Source organism: Actinia tenebrosa, unplaced genomic scaffold (genome assembly GCF_029948245.1).
Source record: "Actinia tenebrosa isolate PJP-AT-01 unplaced genomic scaffold, QUT_ActTen_1.0 PGA_scaffold7__59_contigs__length_16204524, whole genome shotgun sequence".
NCBI classification, from domain to species: domain Eukaryota; kingdom Metazoa; phylum Cnidaria; class Anthozoa; order Actiniaria; family Actiniidae; genus Actinia; species Actinia tenebrosa.
Window position 1 is genome coordinate 5758650 of NW_028292584.1, and position 23230 is coordinate 5781879.

The 23230-nt window shown below is 36.4% G+C and overlaps 1 protein-coding gene across 1 annotated transcript; it reads left to right on the top strand.

The window, feature by feature from the left end:
• Positions 1–18922: 18922 nt before the first annotated feature.
• LOC116297309 (melanopsin-like) lies at positions 18923–19858 on the top strand. Its single transcript, XM_031705527.2, has one exon. It carries the CDS (start codon positions 18923–18925, stop codon positions 19856–19858), a length of 936 nt encoding a protein of 311 aa, XP_031561387.2.
• Positions 19859–23230: the final 3372 nt, after the last annotated feature.

A 23230-nucleotide genomic window follows, 5' to 3' on the forward strand; every position in this document is an offset into this window, starting at 1 on the left:
ACGTGTTATCTACAATTTTTATTTGTTTTATCACGCTAAAGATCAAGACAATACACATTTATAAACTAAAACAAATCAAGACTCAAACAACTATAGCTAAAAATTAAAGACCCAGTACGCAAATGAACGTGTTTTCTACCATTTTTATTTGTTTTATCACGCTAAAGATTAAGACAATACGCATTTATAAACTAAAACAAATCAAGACTCAAACACAACTATAGCTAAAAAAGACCCAGTACGCAAATGAACGTGTTTTCTACCATTTTTATCTTTATATTTTTTATAATTAAAATTTGTAGAACATCAAAATCGTTATTGATTAGATAATTTAAAAAGCAAGTTAAATATAAATTCGCCAAGATCTTCCATAAAATCTTCTTACTTGTTCCTTGGAAATGGCGAGAAAGGCATCAATTACTCCAATGTGCATGTCGTGTTCCAGTACTCCAGGTGTCTTCTGCGTATTGGCTTTGGCCAGCCCAAAAACCATTTCGCTTGAACCGTATTAGCCCTACTTGTTTGAGCTTCGTAGAACGCCACTTTTGCTTCTGCCCGCAGTGTGAACAATTAATGAAGAAAAACTATCGTCGTTTGTAATTTAGCATTAAGAACGAAAAAGCAATGACTTAAACACTAGACAATTTGAAGATTATACAGTCATCAGCTGAATATCAAGTCATAAAACATGAATCAAGTTCCACTTGTTGTTGAACAGATACGAATTCGAAAATGCGAACATGTCAAATTATACGAAGGAAAAGCATGTACAATAAAATATTGTTTCAGTTTTTGCAAGCGTGCTTAAAAATATTTAAAAATGCGCGCCCTTGAGTAGCACACGTGCACTAGTTCACCCGTCACGGCTCGCCTATTTCTTTGACTAATTAGACTTAGGCAACCAATAGCACAAAGTTAGTAATTAGTTAGCTAGCTATCTATTTCACGGGTATATTATTTGCACTCTATGTTTAAAAATAAACGTCCTTTCCAACCAACGGTCTTTCTGGTTTGAATCAGCCGTACGATATGAATATATTTACCACGTCCACCAACGGTCTTTATGGTTTGAATCAGCTGTACGTACGCTCTGAGTATTTACCGCTGCACTATCCATGCCAAGCAGCGCCGGCGTCGCTTCGTTAGCGATTACTCTCCTTTAATAAGTTTATCAAATTTACTTCGACATTGTTAACGATGCGTTTTTGAATTTATTTCTTTTACAGTTTTTACTGGCCTGTGCGTGATAAACCAGTTGTCTGAAAAAGATGTCGCGTTTGTTTCCCTGAATTATCTCTTCCAATTCCTCGTCGAAATGAAATGGAAACAAATTGCCAAATAGTACCCAGGGAGGTCGACTTCTTCAAGGCATCACTCGCCCAAGTATCTTCCTCGCTTCTAAAGTGGCCTACAACTAAAGAAATTTTGAAAAAAAATTGAAGAAAAATTGACTTTTCTTCTTCTTTCCATCTTTAACATCAGGTATTTTTGAAATTTCTGTTTGTGAACTAAGCTTAATTACATTCTTCGCAAATGTGGCTTGAGTCGATTAAATCAGCTATCGAAGATTTGCTCCAACAACAGTAATGATCAAGGATTTACCATTCCCAGCTTAAACTCTTAGAGCGTCTTATTTGCTCAGACGTAAGTTTTGGCGGTTTTTTGAGCGAAATCGAGTTACCATGAGAACGGGTCGCGGCAAAACACGGAAACGGAAAGTGCGGAAAAGCATCAAGTTCAGATTTCTCGCATTAATCAACATTGCGATCGCATGTAAAACGTGCTTACAAAACCATCAATGCCTTGATAGCCATTGGCTTCGAATGACTAACTTTTGCTTTAAAACATTTCAATTTTGCCAAATTGACCCCCATGAGAACGGGGATAAAAGCGCAGTTATTATAAAACTCTTACGTTTTGAAAACAGGCTTTAGAGGAAAACATTACTGACATGTGACGCCACTAGCTTTAAATTCAAAGTTGAGCCTTTTTGTCATGAAAAAGAGTTAAGTAATTTAGGTCAGTGATTATGAAAGAGATCGTCCAACTCGAGAGAGAACAAACATAAAATAGACTACTAGTCGGCTCCGGAAGAAAAAAAAAGTTTCTCCGATTTTTTTTCGGTTATCTTTCCTCCACGAAACCTAACAACACACTAAATTCCATTCTAATTTGACGTTTCCTGACCTTGATCGATACACTGGACTCCAGAGGCTCTATATACATTTCGCTTCCTCCATGGTTATAACGAGCGAAAAACGCCAGAGCGAGAATGAATAACCTCTGCACCCCAAGTTGTTTCACTGTCAGTACCGATAAATAGGAAGCTTACTTTTTTTTAAAGGGGGCATGCTAGCACGTAAATCGCCCAAATTTTAATTCAGCTGAAACTTTACTGGAATAATCTTTAAGGTTCTAATAATCAAGAGATAAAGTTTTTCTTGATATTCGGATGGGAATTTTGAAAGAAATATGTTACGTGATACACTGAACTCTAAACATCGCTCCATACATTTCTTTGTACTTAGTAATCAAAATATCCTCAAAATATTTATACTCAGTATTGAAGAAAAGATACCATGAAATGATTCTAACCACAAGTTGTGAATGTTAAGTCCCTCAGCGGACCTTTGGGCTTGATAGAAAAAAGTAAAACATGAAGTTATTTACAGAGAAATGTATGGAGCAATGTTTAGTGTTGAGTATGTACTTATTACAATAAAGTTAGTCACCTGAAATGCTATAAAGCTGAGGCCGACAATATATTACGGGTAGATGCATTTTACATGTTTAAACCGATTTGATAACTGTTGATGAACTCAAAAACACGGTTTTTGCATCTTTTCTCAAAATAATGACTATCTAGGCAAAAAAAACAGAAGTGGATTCAGTTAATTCAACTATTCACGGACTGTATTATATTGTTTAGATTGAATTCTATTGGAAAAAACCACCGTACTTTTTGAGTTGAATGTACTCTATTGGACGTATTTTACAAGAGAAAATGCATGACATAACCGGGGTCAAGCTAGAAAATCGTCTCTCCTTGCTATTAGCAAAAGAACAGAAGATTTACGGGTCATTTAGGATGTTTTGTCACGCAGTTTACTTGTGCTATATAACTTTACTTTTAAGAACAACCTTTTGCTTTGGAAAGAGAGAAAAAAGACCGAAAAGAGCAAATATTCCAATATTTACGTGCTAGTCTCCCTTTGAAGTCAAGTATGTCGTTTCAATTGGAGTTTAATATTTTTTCGGGTTTCATTCAAGTCAATCTTGAAACAGAAAGCCAGCGGAAGGAAAACAGACAGTCTCAATATCATTCAAGCAAATTCTAGACAGCGTCAACTGACGGTTTTTAAAAGCTGCAATCTGATTGGCTCCCTAGCGTCCGTATGTATTACTAAAAACTCTGTTTTCTCGCCAGTATTAATAACTAATTAGTTAAGAAAAATTCAATTATCTGACATCGATAAGGAATTAACAGGTTCATTTTGAAATCTATAAACTGGCCAATTTAATATCTGGTTCCATTCTTGTTTCGCTCCACCAATATGCAATGTGAACATTTAGCTGTCGTCTTAACCGCGATGTTAATCCTTTGATGAACAGTTATAGTAAGTACGTTCAGTCTATGATAATATTATTTCAGTAAAAGTACACAGGAGGTTATTGAAAATCTCGCGCGCTGATTGGTCGAGGAACTCAGACTATCATACGATAATCACCTACAGCGATAATCCAAAATGGCGGCCAACCGCTTCGTTGCTGTTACCGGGAAAAATGTCTTTTATCTTCTTTTTTTCCTTTGTTTGAAAGAAGCACCTGTGTATTTATACTAAACCAATTATTCGCCGAAGGCGAAGTGAAAATCGGGGAATATTTACCGATACGTGAGTAATTGTTAAATATAATGTAATATAATTAAATTTTTTTATTACTTACCTTTCTAAATCGAAACGTAAGACATACCTATTTAAGATCCTCATTTGTAAGGATCAAGCAAAGCTGGAAATGACCCAAAAATCGACCTACCTCAAACTGAGCCTGGAGCGAAGCCTACTATTAGGCTACACTCACCTGCTATAAATTATTTTGTGAAAAAAATATTTTTCATTTTTTTAGAAGCGAAAAACGAATTGGGCCATTAAATTGAAAGCAAGAGTATGAAATTAGTGAATTTCAAAATTCGCTCAAAAGGTCTTTCGTAAACAAACTTTGAACGATTATTTTTGGCCTTAGAACTGTTAGCTTTCCCAGAAAGGTCATTTATTCTACTAGCTTTTTTCGATTGAAATTCCGCGTGAAAAACCAAAAAAAAAAAAAAAAAAAAAAAAGAAAGAAAGGTTACCAAAAAAAAAAAACCAATACAAAAAAAGCAGAATGCTACAATATGCAGATGGAAAGTGGTCTTCATTTAATCAAAAAACATTTACACGCAACTTTAAAGCAAAAGGAGATAGATAAGCGGACCTTAAGCTTTTATGGGGGAGGGGGGTGAACACTAAAAACATCAATTTTCTCAGAAAGGTCACTTATTTTACTAACTTTTTCTGTTTGAAATTCCGCTGGCACTTGTGTTTTGTGTTGCGAAGGCCGAGCTTCTTTTACTTATTTCTTACTTACCTATTTTCACGTTTTGACGCATTCATCGTACACTGAATACATCCACGTAAGAAATAATAAATGAATGATTAAAATTTAGGAGATCATTGAAATGTCGCCAAAATTGCCTTTCGAACTTGTGTGAACACATATTAGTACATTTTTCTTTTCTTAGTTTAGTTTAACAGCTTTTCATTTAGCTAGTCTAGCATGCATCTTGTGACCTGCTGTTCTTAGGCAAAAACTACATTGAAATCAAGGTAGTTCTAAAGGTATAAAGCTCTGCCACTGTACTGTGGAAATTGTTACGACCAAATCAGGCTTCAGCGATAAGATGTCATGAGATAAAAATGTAAGTCTAGTGAAAGTTAGTCTCCCCCACAGCCGCTTTCAGTGTCGTCACGCAACGCTTTCTCCCCTGAGTAGCTACTCAGGGGAGAAAGCGTTGCGTGACGACACTGAAAGCGGCTGTGGGGGAGACTAAGTGAAAGTGCGATCAAACAAATCTAAAATAACCTATCAAATCTATTTAAACTTATTTTTTATCTAAATATCACGCTCTTTAGTTTTTCTTCTTTTCATACTCTGCCCCTTCATATAATCTCCGATTCCATGATTGAGATAACACAGGGACCGAAAGCGGGAGCATCGAAAGGGGCTCTTGTGCAGTGTCTCCCGAAACATAGTTTGAAATGGAGACCCTCAGAAATGCGAATTACATTGTTTTAAGGGTTAAATGCAGTATATTTATTGCATTGAAATTTTCGTGGTCTCGTAGCAGAGAGAGAAGGATACTGGACTGCTGAGTTCGTTTGTCTTCGTCGATTGAAAGAACTGCCTTGTTTAGTATTATTATATTACGATTATTTTACCGAGAAGAGCCAAATAACTTGGTATTTATATATTATTTCTCAATTGACACGGTTTTCTTTGTTATTCACAAGGCTCTATTTTTGTTGTAACCCTCTTTATAAATGCGAGGTCAATATATAGTTATTAGAGAGTTTTAGATTTACGTTCACGGCAAACGTGAAACGTCAGTTGACCAGGATAAAATTATTTTCAATGACTGAAAAAAAATCGCAAAAAAGTCCAAGTAGTAGAAAAACAAAAGAGTATTTGCGCTTGGTGAGAAGGTTTGTAAAAGTTAAAGTAAAATAAAGGAAAACTATGAAAACGTGTTCACGTTTGCCGTTTGCGGGGAGAAAAAAAAGTCAATCTAAAACTCTCTATTTATTAACCCGGTTAATAACTATATATAGACCTCGCATTTATAATGAGCAACATTTGATAGAAAACCTCAATTGATAAATAAAATACTTAATTACCTCGAACGTCGCCAATAAGCCTATACATCCCTCAAGCCTGCGGCCCTCGGGATGTACATGGCTTATTGCCTCCGTTCTCGGTAATTAACTCTTACTTAATTCTGAATAAGTAATTTAACATGGCGGCAAAAATTATAGCCCCCCCCCCCCCCCCCTCCCTCTTGGTCCCTGTAATAAACTATTCAAGCCTCCATACTCAGAGGGTTGAATTGGGTAGTTGTTCAGAAGAAGATATTAGTCAGTAGAGTAAAGGTAATTCCAAGATCGAACAACAAAAGCAAATATGGCTTACCTTTAATCCAGTTTTACACTACCTAACCGGGGGGGGGGGGGGGTGGGGGAGCTTTTGCGTATTCTTGATTTTAAAACAACATCTTTTTGGTCACCCTTCCCTTTATACAATACTAAAATTCTTGTCCTTCCTCTCCCCCTTAGAATTGTACAATATTATCGATATTAATTAACAATTATTCGCCAAAGACGAAGTGAATATCGGGGATTAGCATATAGCAACTTGTGTACTTTCTAAGAACGCGTGCGCTCATTGATTAATTGGAGGTGAATATTGTACGATATATTTTTTCAATTTCCGATGAGGAAATTGAAAAAATGAAAGTAAATGCCATTCCTATCAATAATAAAAAGGCAACGAAGTATGGCCTAAAGGTTTTTCTAAAAGTTTTGCGTGAATTTTTCACGCAAACTAAAGGTTTCTGTTCGTTTGTTTTTATTGAATTATTGTATATAAAAATAAGTTACTCTGTACACAAGTTGGTATATGCTAAAACAATTATTCGCCTTCGGCGAATAATTATTAAATAATAACCGAAACGAAGTTGAGCGGTTATTATTCCCGATATTCACTGAGCCTGAGGTGAATAATTGTTTTAGTATAAATACACAGGCGATTCTTTCAAAAGGAAGAAAAAAAGAAGATAAAAGACACATTTTTTCCCGGTAACAGCAACGAAGCGGTTGGCCGCCATTTTGGATTATCGCTGGAGGCGATTATCGTGTGATAGTCTGAGTTCCTCGAGCAATCAGCGCGCGAGATTTTCAATAATCACCTGTGTATTCATACTAATATGAAATTACTCCGTATTTTGATAGCACTCTTCCCCCTAAATTTTGTGGATGATGGGATATTTACCTAGGTGAAATTATATAGATGGTCCTCTAAACATCCATTATTTTCATCTCAATTTCACTAAACCTACAAAGCGTAGCGCTATTTCCCGAATGTCCTGAATGTAGGGTAGGGATGTGCCGCTGAGCCCTCTGATTCCTGACCCTGTTCCAGAGTAAAATCGCTGAAATTCATACCCTGTTCCAGAGCAAGATTGCTGAAAACCATAACCAGTTTGGCGGCACGTACCCGTATTTTTGCGTCGAGTTTGCTGTTACGCACCGTGAAAGAAAATCTATCGATTGCATGTGGTTGCGCTGCAATCCTAGGGTTCCTAGATGCTGGGATAGTTGTATCCGATATAACTCATTAGTTGCAGAGTTAGAAGAGTAGCGAGAAACTTAACAAAAACTTAGGAATTTAAAGAGCCTTAAATAACTTTAATAATTTATTTAGTATTTCTTACGTGGATGCATTCAGTGTGCGCATTGATGCGTCAAAACGTGAAAATAGGTGAGTAAGAAAGAAGTTCCTTCGCAACACAAACCAAGTGCCCACGGAATTTCAATCGGAAAAAGTTAGTAGATTAAGTGATCTTTCTGGGAAAATGAATGTTTTTAGTGTTCTCAAGCTACTACCTTGGTTTTGGGCTGTTTGAACTTTGGTCAAAGTATCCGTATTCGGAGAAGATTATCTCCCTATAAATTTAGTCAAATTATATAATTTAATACTTCAAATAACAGTTCTAAAGCACAAAAATAATCGTTCAAAGTTTGTTCAATCGTTTCAAGTGTTGTGAATGGCTAAAAGGGGCTTCAATGGTACTTCCTGTCTTAAATTTTGAAAATATTCTATTAGGAATTAGTGAAGATGTTTTGGTCAATTTTTTGTTTGTTTTGTGGAAATATGTTGTGTATCAGTGTAGAAGCAAGCAAAAAATTCCAGTGTTAAATTATTTTCAAAAAAATATGAAAAGATTAGGGTGATTTTGTAAGTTGATTGGAATATCGAACGGATGAAATAGTGATATCTAAAATATAGTTTAAATAAATAAATTAAAAAATTAGTAGCATTGTAAATTAGACGACCCTCTGTAAAGAAAAATAAATTTGTATTGTTTTCAAGTAAGACTTATAAATGTTGTAAAAAAATATTGTAAAAAAAAAAAATCGTTCAAAGTTTGGTTACGAAAGGCCTTTTGGTTTTTGTTTGAGCGAATTTTGAAATTTACTAATTTCATACTGTCGCGTCCCATTAAATGGTTAAATTCGTTTTTCGCTTCTAAAAATTAAAAAGGAAAATATTTTTCCCCAAAAATAATTTGTAACAGGTGAGTGTAGTCTAATAGTAGGCTTTCTTCAGGCAAAGTTTGAGGTAGGGCGATTTCCAGCTTTGCTTGATCCTTACACAGACTGCCTAGTTAAGCACAATTTATAGAATATTACTTTCTATCAAGGCCACAGCGGCACCACTTTGATAGTGGTGATAGTGGTCAGGCTCTTGAGAAGGTTGTTCGTTTTTTTTAAATTGTTATTTATGGTGTAATACCTATTTTTTTTACAGTGGGGGATTAGCGGTTCAAACCGGATCAACCATACCGTTGGATACGCCCCTGTCTATGAACATATCGAACTTTTGAACGATGATGTTGTTGTTTTTGTTTTTGTCGTTGTTCTTTTGTTGTTTTGTTGTTGAGGTCGTTTTTGTTGTTGTTTTGTTGTTGTTGTTGTTGTTTTTTTTGTGTGCGTGTGTTTTTGTTGTTTTTGTTGTTATTTTTTGTTATTTTTTTGTTGTTTTCTTTGTCACAAATGCTTATTGCCCGAAATCATCCCTTCCATAGCCGATCGATTGAAAATAAGATTTATTGTGGTTACTCGGTGTCATATTAAACTCAATGCTTCAAAAATTGAAGTGTTCACGGCTCAATTGTCCTCACTCTAAGAACTTATCAGTTTTCATTTTGGGCTTCTCAGGCTTTTCTCCATCTGACAACTTTGACAAAACTTAAAACAAGGCGTAAATATAGACTCACGAAATATTTTTGTAAGTAATATTTTTCTGGTTTGATCGCTCTACTCGTTGCACGGCCCCATCCATTAGTATCCTGGGAAAATGCAGAGACCGACAAAAATAGATAATTTTCATGTTCCATTGACGCATTGAAATTTAAATGCTGGTCTTATAAGTTTCGAAACACTTAGTCGGCTATTAGGAGTATATGTATAGAAAGCAAAACTTTTGTTCTGATTGGACTGATATATATCCAGTAATTATAGCGAAGGAGCACGGATCAACCAAGTAATTCGGAAAAAACCTCTATCTTCGCCGGCCAATCCAAATACAAAAGTTTTATATGCTCATCAAGGTCTTCATCGTAAAGTTATGAATAAATAAAAAGTATGGAAAAAGCAGAAATAATAATAGCGGAAAACTGTTTATTTTAAAAAGGCTGTCTTTAACCAATAAATTAAAAGGAATTAAACTTTAAGGAGAGCGAAAATTTAAAAAAAATAATTCTATACTTGTGGAATCTTGAATAATGAAAATCGACTAGCGTTGAGAAAATCACTCAGTCTGTCGGTCTTGATATATGAAATATAGACTATCAATTTCCACTTGTTTTTGTTTTGCTAGAAACATAAGTACAAAACAATGTGTAAAACTGATTAGATGCTGCACGGGATTTCTACACTCTAATGTCAGCGGAATGAAAAATTGCAAAATTAACGAGGATTTAAATTGAGGAGTTTTTGCAATTAAAGATTATACGATTGATAAACAACCGGCTACTTTATCGAATCTAAAGCCTGGTTCACATATGATCGCAGACGATCGCAGACGATCGCTCTCGATCGCTCGATCGCAGAGTCCACTCAACCGAGGATCTCAAATCGAACTGTTCACATATGATCGCAGCCGATCGCCGGCGGTTTGTTGACACCTGAGTCCGCGAATTATCATTCAGCAGTAAAACAAAGTACGATGCAGATTCAACATAGACTTAAGAAAATAATCGCTGGCACATCAAAAAAGAAACATTCGACTTTATGATCGTGAATACTTCATCAGGGGAGTCATCACTATGAAGAACAGGACGTGCAATCTTAAAATATACCCCCAAACGACAGTTGTTTGCTTGCCTATATGGCTTACAAACGTAAATTAGCATATATAACCGTGTGTTGATACTTTCAAACCAGTTATATCTGAAAAAAAAACTAAAAAGAAATGCTTTTTCGCTTGTGAAAATCAAAAATATACAAGTGTTTTATGGAAAACTGAGCATTGTGGGACACCTTCCAATCTCACGATCGCAGAATTCTGTTCACATATAATCGCAAACGATCGCAAACGATCGCAACCGATCGCGATCGCAGACGATCTCAGACGATCGCAGACGATCGTAGAGCTGTTCACATATAATCGCACTCGATCGCCAGCGATCCTCTGCGATCCTCTGCGATCGTCTGCGATCGTCTGCGATCTGCGATCATATGTGAACCAGGCTTAAGCACACACGCAGCAAAAATATAAATTTTTAAAGTGAGGCACGCCTTTGCTAAGGGGTATGTTAATCCTAATCTTATTCTTATGTGGAAAGATTTCCCTAATATTGTCATAACAAGGACATGTTGATATCCCGTAGCAAATCTGCTATTCCGATAACTGAAAAAAAATTGAAGTGATAAATCCAATTTCTGACGATTATGTTGACAGACATCTCTAGGATTGGAATGGCATACAGATGTTCTTTGTTTGTTAAAATAGTAAATTGGCTAATAATCCTGATGCCTGAAAGAAAAGTGAAAGTTAATCATTGAATTAAATCTAATTTCTGAAGATGAATTATTGATTGGCTGTTCCGCATTAATTTAGCTATTTTAGTGTTGGATTGAGGAACGATAACAGCCTTATAATGTTGAGGGCTTTATTCAAACATTTAGAAAGCCTTCGCTAAGGCACCGGTGCGGCTAGCTGGTCTCGCAAGTCTGTGGCCTTCGCTTCAATTCTATACTAGCTCGTCGTCTCATCACCATATGTAAGTAGCTCAGTTTTGAGACTGAATCCTTTTTCTCGATTCATTGCTCTTGATTCTTGATTTTTCAAGGGGAATACGTATCGTTTTAGTCTTGTTTTCTCCTATTTTTTTCTTCCTTCTTTTCATCGCTGTTCTGCTCGATTATAAGCCTTTCTGTAGTTACCTCACTTGCCAACAACATATCTATATACTGTTATATCTATATACTGTTACTATCCCAAGAGCTTGTTGAGTGTTATCTTCTTTAGTGGTCATGAAAGCCCTTAGGGTGCTTGCGTTCAGCCGGTATAATTTCTCTCGGGGAAAAAAAAAAAAAAAAAAAAAAAAAAAATTGAAAAACATTTTCGACAGTGATTATACTGGCTGAACGTTGGCTAGGAAGCCTAATTTTAAAACCAAATGCACTTACAGCCTTAAACTTAGTGTTGTTTTTATTATTATTATTATTTCGAACGGACCCTTAGTACATCACCAGTTACAACAAATATCAGGTCTTGCTTTCCAGCGAGCTTCCTTATAGAGCTGCTTTTGTATCGCCTTAAAAAATCATCAGTTTCCTATGCTGCGTCAGCCCTTGCGGTAATTTGACCAAAGAGAACAAGCGATCGCGGTTATGACGCCAAGAGTTATTTAGTAGAAAGCTGTAGAACTTTCTAGACGGGTCAATTTGTATAAGAAATTATATGTTTTTGGGGGTTGCAATTGGGAAAAAGTTTAATAAGTAAGCGATTGTTTTTTTAAAGAGTTTTTTAATTACTCAAAACTGATTATAAAACGTTTACCCAATTCCGCGCACAGCAGTTGAATTCGGCTGTTTTTAAAATAGACAGCATATTCCGATTTTCACCTTTTTATTTGTCAGTAGTTTATTTCCGGGATTCTTCTTAAAATACATAGAGACAACCCTAAATGCGGCACAGTTTCTCTCCGCACGCACTCACCTCCGTGGTCTCGGCGCGGGCTCGATCCCTGGACTTTCTTAAATTAAGAAAGTGCTTCCCTTGCAACAGACTGGTACGATAGCAATTTTTTGGAGGGAAGCCTGAAAAAATGCTAGACCACGTACATTCATAATAAAAATGACAACAAGAACGATCAATCAAGCACTATTCTAGATAAAACTAGTATGAATTTAAAAGGTAGAATCATCAAGACATCAAATACGTTGAAATTCTTGGGGATCACTATAGATAGCAAGTTAAATTTCGATGGGCATATTAATGTCTTTAAGAAGGCTAGTCAAAGGGTTGGGGCTATTATGAGATTGAGGAATTTAATTCCCAATGCTGCTAAGTTAGTGCTTTTTAAAACAGCAATTTTACCATATCACGACATATTGCCACCTATTGGTACTTCTGTAGGGCGAATGACAAACGTAGGCTGGAGAGAATACAGGAAAGAGGATTGAGGGCCGTACATAAGGACACAGTCCAGTTATTCTGTAATCAGTTACAGAAGCTAGAGGGCCAATTTGCCAACACTATTGAATAGACATCTTCAGGACAATTGTATCTTGATGTATAAAGTTAAAAACACTGATGTGTTCTGAGGTAATAACTAATTTGTTTAAATTACGCGATTCTTCTTCCCAATTTAAGCCCTGAATTTAAGACACTCAGATTTTCTTATACCTAGATTCAACACACTCACGTTTGGAAAACATTTCCTTAGATATTTAGGGCCTGTTCTGTGTAGTAAATTAAATATGGAGGACAGAACATGTAAATCTCTAAATGATTTTAAAAGGCGCATCCGTAATAAAGATCTAACGCTACTAATTGATGACGGATGCAAAGATGCTTCCTTTCTAATAGTTAAAAGTAGTGATCAAAGATTTTATTTGATTAACTTATATGTATCATATTTTAGAATTTTTGTTTTAGAACAATTTTTGCTTTAAAATTATTTTGTATGTTGTATATTTTTATAAATTTGTATAGGTTAATTAGGTGTCCCCTATTAGTAAGCGGGTTTCTCCCTTGGCTAGATTCTTTTGACAAGTGAATAAAGTTTCTATCTAAGCTAGTAGAGTTTGCTATCTACTCACTTGATTTAAGAGATTTCTCGGCGTTCTCCGGTTCTCTTCCTTCCACAAAAACCAACACGCTCAATTCCAATTTTGATCGGCCTGCTTTACGTTCGGTGTTAATTTGGTGCAAACGGGGCCTATAAGTAATAACAAAAACTACATTGAACGTTAGACGAGTGCAAAATCAAAATAGTAAACAAATAGGTTTTACTTGTCCGTGAAACGAAGTCTTTCTGCTTTAAGTCATATTACAAAAACGAGTGCTAGTGTTTCATTAAGGGTTTCCAAACACGAGAAAACATTTGAAACGGCCGAGTGCTTTTATTGTTTTCGAGTGTTTTGTAACCCTAATGAAAAACGAAGCAATCGTTTTTGGAATTACTCTGATGAGTTAATATTTTATTATGCAGGAAAAGAAGTTTGCTTGTTTTTATTGTGTTGGAAAAACATTTAATTTTTCCCTCACAAAACCTGGATTAAAAAAAAAAAAAAAAAAAAAAAAAAAAGGAATTCAAATACTAGTGATGAAAATGGTTTTTCATTAGGTTTCAAAACCCATCCCCGTGATCCGAAAAGTGCCCATCCATTAGTTGCTGAGCTTATAAATTATTAATACGTGAGAACTGCATTTGCAGCACTTGCATATTCAGGATTGGGCTTACCGGTTGTTTTTGTAGCCTCATTCACCAGTAGCTTTGGCACTATACTGCAAGCCCCCTCAATCGTTGGCACTGAGAGTGGTCACGGCCAGGGTTTTGTTACGTTCTCAGTGGTTCTTTAAGACGTCGCATCTTATTGAGACAGACGGTAACTAAACTAAAACAATATAATGACATTTAATATTCATGGTGAACGTATAAAAAGAAAAAGAGTTCATAATATTACGTATATATCCAATATTTAACAATTATTCGCCGAAGGCGAAGTGCCTTATCGGGGAATATTTACCGAGACGCGAGTCTTCGAGCGGCGAGGTAAATATTGTCTGATATTCACTGAGGCTGAGGTAAATAATTGTTTTAGTATAAATACATAGGTGATTCTTCCAAAAAAACAAAAACAAAAAAATGAAGATAAAAGACTTTTTTTTTCGGTAACAGCAACAAAGCGGCTGGCCGCCATTTTGGATTATCGCTGGAGGTGATTATCGTGTGATAGCGTGAGTTTCTCGAGCAATCAGTGCGCGAGATTTTCAATAATCACCTGTGTATTTTTACTAAATATTAATCGTCATCTTCCAAAATAAAACAATATTAGTGATTGCTTACGATCAATCACGTGACCTTTTGTAGTTGACTGTGGGGCAACTAGTCAAAACATGTCAAAATAAGTCTTCAAACTATGGTATTTGAGTATTTCTATGGCATGAAAATGCAGCTATTACCGGAAGTGTCGTCTATTGATAGCAACCTCTTTTCTACCATGTTGTATTAATTAGAAATTTCTCTTTTACAGAGAGAGTGAAGGCATTTAACCCGTGGAATAAAAAAATACTAGTCAACGTGTAATAGTCAAATAGACACAAAAGAAAACGATGAAATTAGGGTCTACTATTAAATGTGTATTAGCAAAAACCTACTAGTATAGTATCACGAATCCTGCAATCTGATTGGCTAATGTACTCACTATCTCTGGATAGATAGCGAGTAGCGAAAAACAAACGAATGCATGCTCAAGTTTCGTTGAAATCTCTGCTTGTTCTCTAAAAAATCTTTAAAAATCGATTGTAGAAAATACAAGACTGAATCAAGGGAAGGAATGGAGGTTTTGGAAAACAACTGACTACTGAGATAACAATGTTATTTAAAAAGGATTTCCTCAAAGAACAGAAAAATTCCAAAAGACAACTTATTCACATGCATTCTAGAAGAATTTTAAAACGGAAAGCCAGACGAAACAATAAAGAAATCGCAAGTTAACTGACAATGGGAATCTTAGCGAATTGTAAACGTGCCACGACTTTGAATGATCTGACAACAAAATATTTGTAAATTTATCCGTTCAGTTTATCACTCATTAATTAGAAAAATAATCCCAAGACCTGATAAGAAGGGGAAAAATCTTGGAAAGAGAGTTTTGAGCGTAATAAAAGAGACAAAAAGCTATAAAAATAGAGCAAGTTAAAGCTTATATGCGCGTTACAGTTAGACATCGAGTCGAGTCGGCAAGATGAATGAAAACAGTGCCGCCGGTTGACCGTCGTTTTGTTCAGTAAAGTTTTCAGTGTCATTTTTTGTTTTCAATATTATAATATTATCTAGTAGGTTTATGCTAAAACAATAAGACTACTCGTTCTCGTTTTCTATGAGTCAAATAGTTGATTTGGCGCTATGTGCCTCATCGACTATCTATTGACTCATAGAAAACGAGAACAAGTAGTTTAATTGTTAATTAGTGTAATATCTATTTGACTGGTTAAATGCCCTCACTCTAAATAATAATACACCTTTTGCTGTTCATTAAGAGAAAATGTACATTCATTTGTGCCAATAGTTGTATCAATAACGTGTAATGTACTTTCATCAACACCACAAGTAACATCATTAGCGCGGATCAACTTTCAATAACGATATTTGAATATGCGTGTACATTCATAGGCATCAATGGACAATCAATAGCGCGTTTGTACATTCATATGCGCGGAATGTATTTTCTTTTGCGCGAAATTCAACTTCAATAACACCAAATGACAAACAATTGCATTTATGGACAATCATTTACCCAAAAGTGAAAATTCATTAGTGCTATTAGCATAATCATTGACAATCTATAATGCGTTTGGACAATCATGAGGGTCAATGTTATATTCTATAGCGTGGTTCGACAAACATTTGCATGATTCGAATGAACAATAAGAGAAATAAAACAATCATTAGCGATTTTTGTTTATCACTTTAAAACATATAAAAAGAACTCAGGTAACTGCCTCCATAATAGCGGCTGCGTAGGAGAATAGCAATTAGCTCACTTAAAGCAGCAATCAAAGCCGACATCAGCCGTCCAGAGATCCAACAACATACGAACGATCGGGCTGAGGCAAGACGACAAGGGATTGCTCTAGGTCACTATAGAACGCAGTTGCTAATGGAAGGGCTCCAGAGAAATGTGGCAACTATCACTATCGCTAAATGTGGTCAGTGGTTCAGTTATATGCAAACGTATTTGCCACGATGTATAAATGGCGAAGAAATTAAAGGCTAAAATAGATAAAAAATCGCTAATGATTGTTTTATTTCTCTTATTGTTCATTCGAATCATGCAAATGTTTGTCGAACCACGCTATAGAATATAACATTGACCCTCATGATTGTCCAAACGCATTATAGATTGTCAATGATTATGCTAATAGCACTAATGAATTTTCACTTTTGGGTAAATGATTGTCCATAAATGCAATTGTTTGTCATTTGGTGTTATTGAAGTTGAATTTCGCGCACAAGAAAATACAATCCGCGCATATGAATGTACAAACGCGCTATTGATTGTACATTGATGCCTATGAATGTACACGTATATTCAAATATCGTTATTGAAAGTTGATCCGCGCTAATGATGTTACTTGTGGTGTTGATGAAAGTACATTACACGTTATTGATACAACTATTGGCAACTATTGGCAACTTGATGAAAGTACATTACACGTTATTGATACAACTATTGGCACAAATGAATGTACATTTTCTCTTAATGAACAGCAAAAGGTGTAATAAAAAAAAAAAAAAAAAAAGAAAATACTAGTTATTGTGTAATAATATAGTCAGATAGACACAAAAGAAAATTAACTGATGGAATTAGGGTCCACTTATGTGTATTAGTCTAATATCCATTTCACAGGCTTAGAGGGATTATAAAACAATATGAGTTAGTCAGTTGTTTCACCAACCAAATAAATTCAAACTAGTGATTTCACTCTATTATTTGCATTGCACTATAACAAGAGAATACGCGCGTCATATAAATATCTAATTCGGTCTCAGCCATTTATATATATATATCAGTTTACTATGTTTGTAGAAGGCTAGTACACCTTTTGCTGTTCATTAACCGCAAAGGAATATTCATTCAAGCGAAAAAGCATTATCATTAGCGCGAAGAGGCACACAATAACGCGAACGGAGTTTCAAGAGCGCGATGGAACATTCATTAAGGAATTTAGCATAACATTGGACAATCATGAATATGTTTGTGCAGGTTCATTAGCGTTTTCGAAGTTTCATTAGCGCCTTTGTGCAATCAATGGACAAAACCACACATTCAATAACGGTTTTTGGACATTCATTAGCGCAATACATTATTACTTTACTTTTTACACGGGAATTGTAGGATTTTAGCTTTCTTTACATTTTTTACAACCCATGAATATAACCGTTCTTTACAAAGAAAACATGGCGTTAGGTATTGAAGAAAGAAGTGTATTTATCCTTGAATTGCTTCTCTATTCATACATCTGGGAAGATAGGTTTGCATGTGGTTGTACCACTGCATGCATTTTTGTTGCGTGATAACATTTATGTTTCTTGTAGTCGCTCTAAGAAGCAATCTTTTTCTTAGCTCTCCGAGTGGAATGCCTTGCCTTCTAGCTAAAATCCTACAATTCCCGTGTAAAAAGTAAAGTAATAATGTATTGCGCTAATGAATGTCCAAAAACCGTTATTGAATGTGTGGTTTTGTCTATTGATTGCACAAAGGCGCTAATGAAACTTCGAAAACGCTAATGAACCTGCACAAACATATTCATGATTGTCCAATGTTATGCTAAATTCCTTAATGAATGTTCCATCGCGCTCTTGAAACTCCGTTCGCGTTATTGTGTGCCTCTTCGCGCTAATGATAATGCTTTTTCGCTTGAATGAATATTCCTTTGCGGTTAATGAACAGCAAAAGGTGTAATACATATGCGCAATATACATTGTGCATAACTTTTTATATTCCTTTATGAAATTGCAGTTACGATGACACACACACACACACACACACACACACACACACACACAGACATATCGCTTTTATTTTCGTAAGTTTATGAAGCATAAATACTGGTAGGAAAAATACGTAGACTGGCCTGGTTGTACGAAGCCTCGATAGCGCTATCCGGCGGATAACGTCCTTATCCAGTGGATAAATCGATGCTGTTATCCAATAAATTTATCCACTGGATAAGATTTATCCGTCGGATAGCGCTATCCAGGCTTCGTACAACTGGGACCTTGTGATAAAAAAATTAAAGTAAACTCATAATTATCTTATGTTTTGAACGTTTGTCCTTTGTCGGAGTGATCAATTGTTTACATGTAATGGTTGAGAAGATACATTTATTATGAATTAATGCATTATAGAAAGTTATTCTCAAGGGAATTACGCGAATGACGCGTGGTCAATACACTGATCCCGCATCCATCATCATTCTACCTCCGTAGTTACTGTTGCTAACGTCGGACAAGCTAAAATGTGTTTTTGATATACAGTATGGAAAAGACACTGTCTGTATTAGAATCAATGCATTCCAAAGGTAGATTAAAATAAGAATTCGAAAACTACTAAAAGATCTTATGAATACGAGTTTGTTGGTCAGATCGGACTTATTCCATTGGGAAAACTACCCATTGTTTGGATGGACACTCAAGCATAATTATCTATTTGTAAACTAAAGACAATAAAGCACTCACTAAGAATTTGTTTATAAAGGTAGAACTAAAGGTTTTGTTGCAAACAGAGAAATAAGAGTATGCTTCTACCTTATCTATCTATTTATTTAATTTTTTTTTGATCTTGCAGAAACTTTAATTTGATTTAAGATGACATCTGAACGGCTGACCAAGAACGGTTATACAGCAGTAGCATGCTATATGGGGTTTCTGCTCTCGGCAGGAACCGTTGTCCAGATCATCACCACGAGGGTTCTTCTTCTCAAAGACAGTGGCAAACGACAGCTTATTCCTTATCTTCTTAACATCGTGGTGTCCAACAGTTTGGTCATTCTTGGGAGTTTCCCAACGACTTTCATCTCATCTTTAAGAAATGGATGGTACTTTAGCGATGCTGTTTGTCGATTTAGTGGATTGATTGCTGGCGTGGGATGCATCGCAATGATTGCAACGATGGCTTGTATAACCGTCAAAGTGCATTTTCTAGTGAAGCACCAGAATGCAGTTGTCAATCATATCATTAACAAACCCGAAGGTAAATCCTATATCAAAGTTCTGGCAGCAATATGGATATATTCCTTCCTTCTGATGCTTCCACCGATTGTTGGATGGACCGACATGGAACTAGAGGCAGCAGAAACGAACTGCGTTCCCGACTGGTCGCCAGAAAGCCTTCCTGATAAGATCTACATTATATTTATGTTTGTTTTTGCTTACGTCGTTCCTGTCGGATTGTCGATTTGCTTTCTCTTTAAGACTCAAAGAAAGTTGTCATCTCACATAAACGACATGGGCCAACAGTTCGCCAATATTCGACTTGGCAGCTTGAGGAGCATCTACAAAATGTCAGCAGTTGCCGTGATCGCCTTTTCGTTAGCTTGGCTGCCGTACGGCTTGTTCGTGGTTATTTCTCTTTCCACGGGGAATAAGAAAATTTTTAGTCCTGAAGGAACAATGATACCGGCGTTGACAGCTAAGACTAGCGTAATCATTAACCCTTTCATCTATGCTCTCGTGCTTCCAAGGTACGTTGACATTGAAAAAAACCTCCAGCTGATTATTACTTTGTTTAACAATTGCACATGAAAAGACACTTGAATAGTGGATAAAACTCAAACAAAGAATATTTTTCTCAAGGGAGTGACACTTGGTCTGAAATGGGAAATTTAGCCCAAGTGGATTTGGTCTAACCATACTCATTGATATTACTAAGCATGAGTATGTTATTTGCATTTGCACTGTTCGTGTGAGACAGGCTAACGTCGGTTTAAGACTCACAGTTGTAGAAGTAGGATACCGGCAAAGCCATCCAAGCAAACCGATAAAAAGCAACACCAGAGAGCAACACAATACAATTGCAAATTCTGAATCCATATAATGGGCTTCATGACTAATATAATTATTTCTTTTCTTTCAGATTTCGGCAATCCGTCATACGTCTTTTCCTATGTAATAAAGGTAACATAGGTTCGCAGAACGACAATGCCATTGCTGTAGAAGCAAACTTGAACTCAAACCGTCTGGTTGGAAAACGTGGATCTCAGATTGTAAATGACGGGAATGGATCTGGGACTAAGCTGCCAAAAGTGGAGGATCAGCACGTCCGTAAATAGCGTAAGTGTTGTTCCTTTACTATATGTGTTAAATAGGTAAACTGCTTTGTTTGTATCAATTTTTGAGAAACTAGCTTGCAGCACGTATACACGGTTCGACATGATGTAATAGTTAAATGGCTTCCCATAAGAATGGTTATCGTATATGAGTGGTAAACGTCACCGTACTGACTTACAGCATGCACACACAGCGTTCAAGTTAATTGGTTTCTCATTGTACAGCAGATTTTCTTATTATACTATAAATGTGTAGTTGTAGGGCAGCCCGGTACCGTAGCGTTGCGACTGAATGAAGCGCGTGAAAAAATAGGAAGCCTTCTTGGTATTACTACAAGACATACCGTGTCAGTGCACTTCATATTTTGCGATCATCCGCGCTTCCTTACTGATTCATGACCACGGAGGCAACTACGTACAGTCTACCATCGCGAACGCTGAATAGGATTATGATAAACGCCGATCAAAGCGTTTCCAGACATGGCCGCAAACATTGTCCAAGGACACGCCGCCTGCCTATGCAAATACCATGAAACGCAATGCCATGAAGACTGCTTCGATTCCGTGCGTGCTATTGAGAGGAACTGTAGTATCACGTAGCGAGGACACTGTAAGCTAAACTTAACGAATTTCAACGAATTCCTAATAGTTTCCACTTATACGAAAACTGCTCTATTCATGAAGAAATAGAAGACGCGCGCATGTGCTGTGTGCAGTTATAAAGCACGCGGGGGTTGGCAGCCCGAGAGAAGTATTAGGAGGAGCTGCATGAAGCACGCGTAGCGGAGTGCATCTCGACACTTCTCGAGTGTTCTGCCAATCTCTAAGTGCTTTATAGCTCCACACAGCACAGCAAGCAAATTTTTTATTGCCTTCATGAAATACAAATTACAGGAATGACGAAACTGAAAGGGCGCGCGTGTGATGTGTGCTCTCATAAAACACGTGCATCCAACCAATCAGAACGCGAGATTTATAACAATTATTTTATGAGGAATTTTAAAACTAAAGTTTGCTTCAATGACGTTTTCTTTTTTTCTTTTTTCTTTAGAAATCAAAAATCGACCTCTCGGCGATAGGGACAAGAAAGTTATATTTGTGCAACCACGCAAAATGAATTCTGATGTACTTGCATGTTTCATGTTGAGAATGTTTTGTGAAAGTGCTTTCAGCTTTTATGAGATCGTCTAAACAACCGCCATATTGGACTTGCTTATCAAGATTTTCCGTTCAAAGCTACAGTATGGTGCTATTATGATGGAAACCCATAATTATGAATCTGGGAATTCGAAACAGTAGCTACTCCGCGTCCAGTTCGAGAGTGTTTAACCCGCATAACAACAAACAATTCTTATTAATTGAATTCAAGATATTCAACTTTGTGCATGTTCTACCTAATGCCCACGCACGTGCACCGCACGTGTCAGTGTCGGCGTTCGACTTTGGGTTAGTGAGCTATAATGATGGAGACCTACAATTACAAATCTGGGAATTCGAAACAGTAGCTACTCAGCGTCCAGTTCGAGAGTGTTTAACCCGCATAACAACAAACAATTCTTATCAATTGAATTCAAAATATTCAACTTTGTGCACGTTCTACCTAATGCCCACGCACGTGCACCGCACGTGTCAGTGTCGGCGTTCGACTTTGGGTTAGTGAGCTATAATGATGGAGACCTACAATTACAAATCTGGGAATTCGAAACAGTAGCTACTCAGCGTCCAGTTCGAGAGTGTTTAACCCGCATAACAACAAACAATTCTTATCAATTGAATTCAAAATATTCAACTTTGTGCACGTTCTACCTAATGCCCACGCACGTGCACCGCACGTGTCAGTGTCGGCGTTCGACTTTGGGTTAGTGAGTTAAGTGTTCAAGGAATTTAAATTTTACTTATCAATAGCCTTTTATACTACACATAACTTTTATGACAATCTTTTAGCTTTTAAAGGTACGTAATCGTTGGGGTACCGGTGCACCAAGTCGAATAAGCTTCTTATTGCTTCAATTTCAGAAAGACAAGAAGTGGACATTTTCAAGGCATTAGATACGGTGTTAATAATAGCCTTGACTTTTGACTTTTAGAAATGATTCGAGATAATGTTTTGAAGATTTTTTTGAGCTTGGGTTTAGATAAATCCGAAATTTCTCTGAAAGTTTTCGAGAATTTGAAATTCGCCCCGTCATTGACACTACGAAACGCCATTTTGTTTTACATTTGATCGCTCCCCAAGGCGCAAAGCATAATGGGTACGCGAAAGTAAAAACTTTTGGCCGCGTTTCCCAGGTTTTTTTACAACCCATAAAGCATTTCGATAGATTTGCTCATTTTGCATATATTCAATGGTTTTCATGTGTAGTGAAGGATAACAAGCTATCGTAGTTAATATATAAAGTGCCCCTCAAAGTCGACCGAGAATAAGAAACTAGTCAATAGAGGCTTTGCACCATCACGTGCTGGCGCCTATAATACAGCTTGGACTATCTGTGGCTAGATGGCATAACAATAAAATCCCTTTGCTCTCGGGAATTTCATTATTTCTCATGTAAAACGATAAATCGTATTGCTCCTGCCATCTAACATGGCTGCCAAAAAGCCTCTATACAAAGATTTCGCATTCATTAGAAAGGCATAATTAGAAAAGAAGAAGAAAAAAAAAGAAAAGAAAAGAAAAAAAAAAAAAAAACCATAACTGCTAGAAAAATATCATGGATTTGAATTTTTTAGTCGGACATTCTGTATTTCATTGGGAAGAAGCCACACATTAATTGGGTAAAGTAACTCAAGTATAACCAGGATCGGTCTATTCAAGCAATGAGGGACGCAAAGATACTGATAAATCATC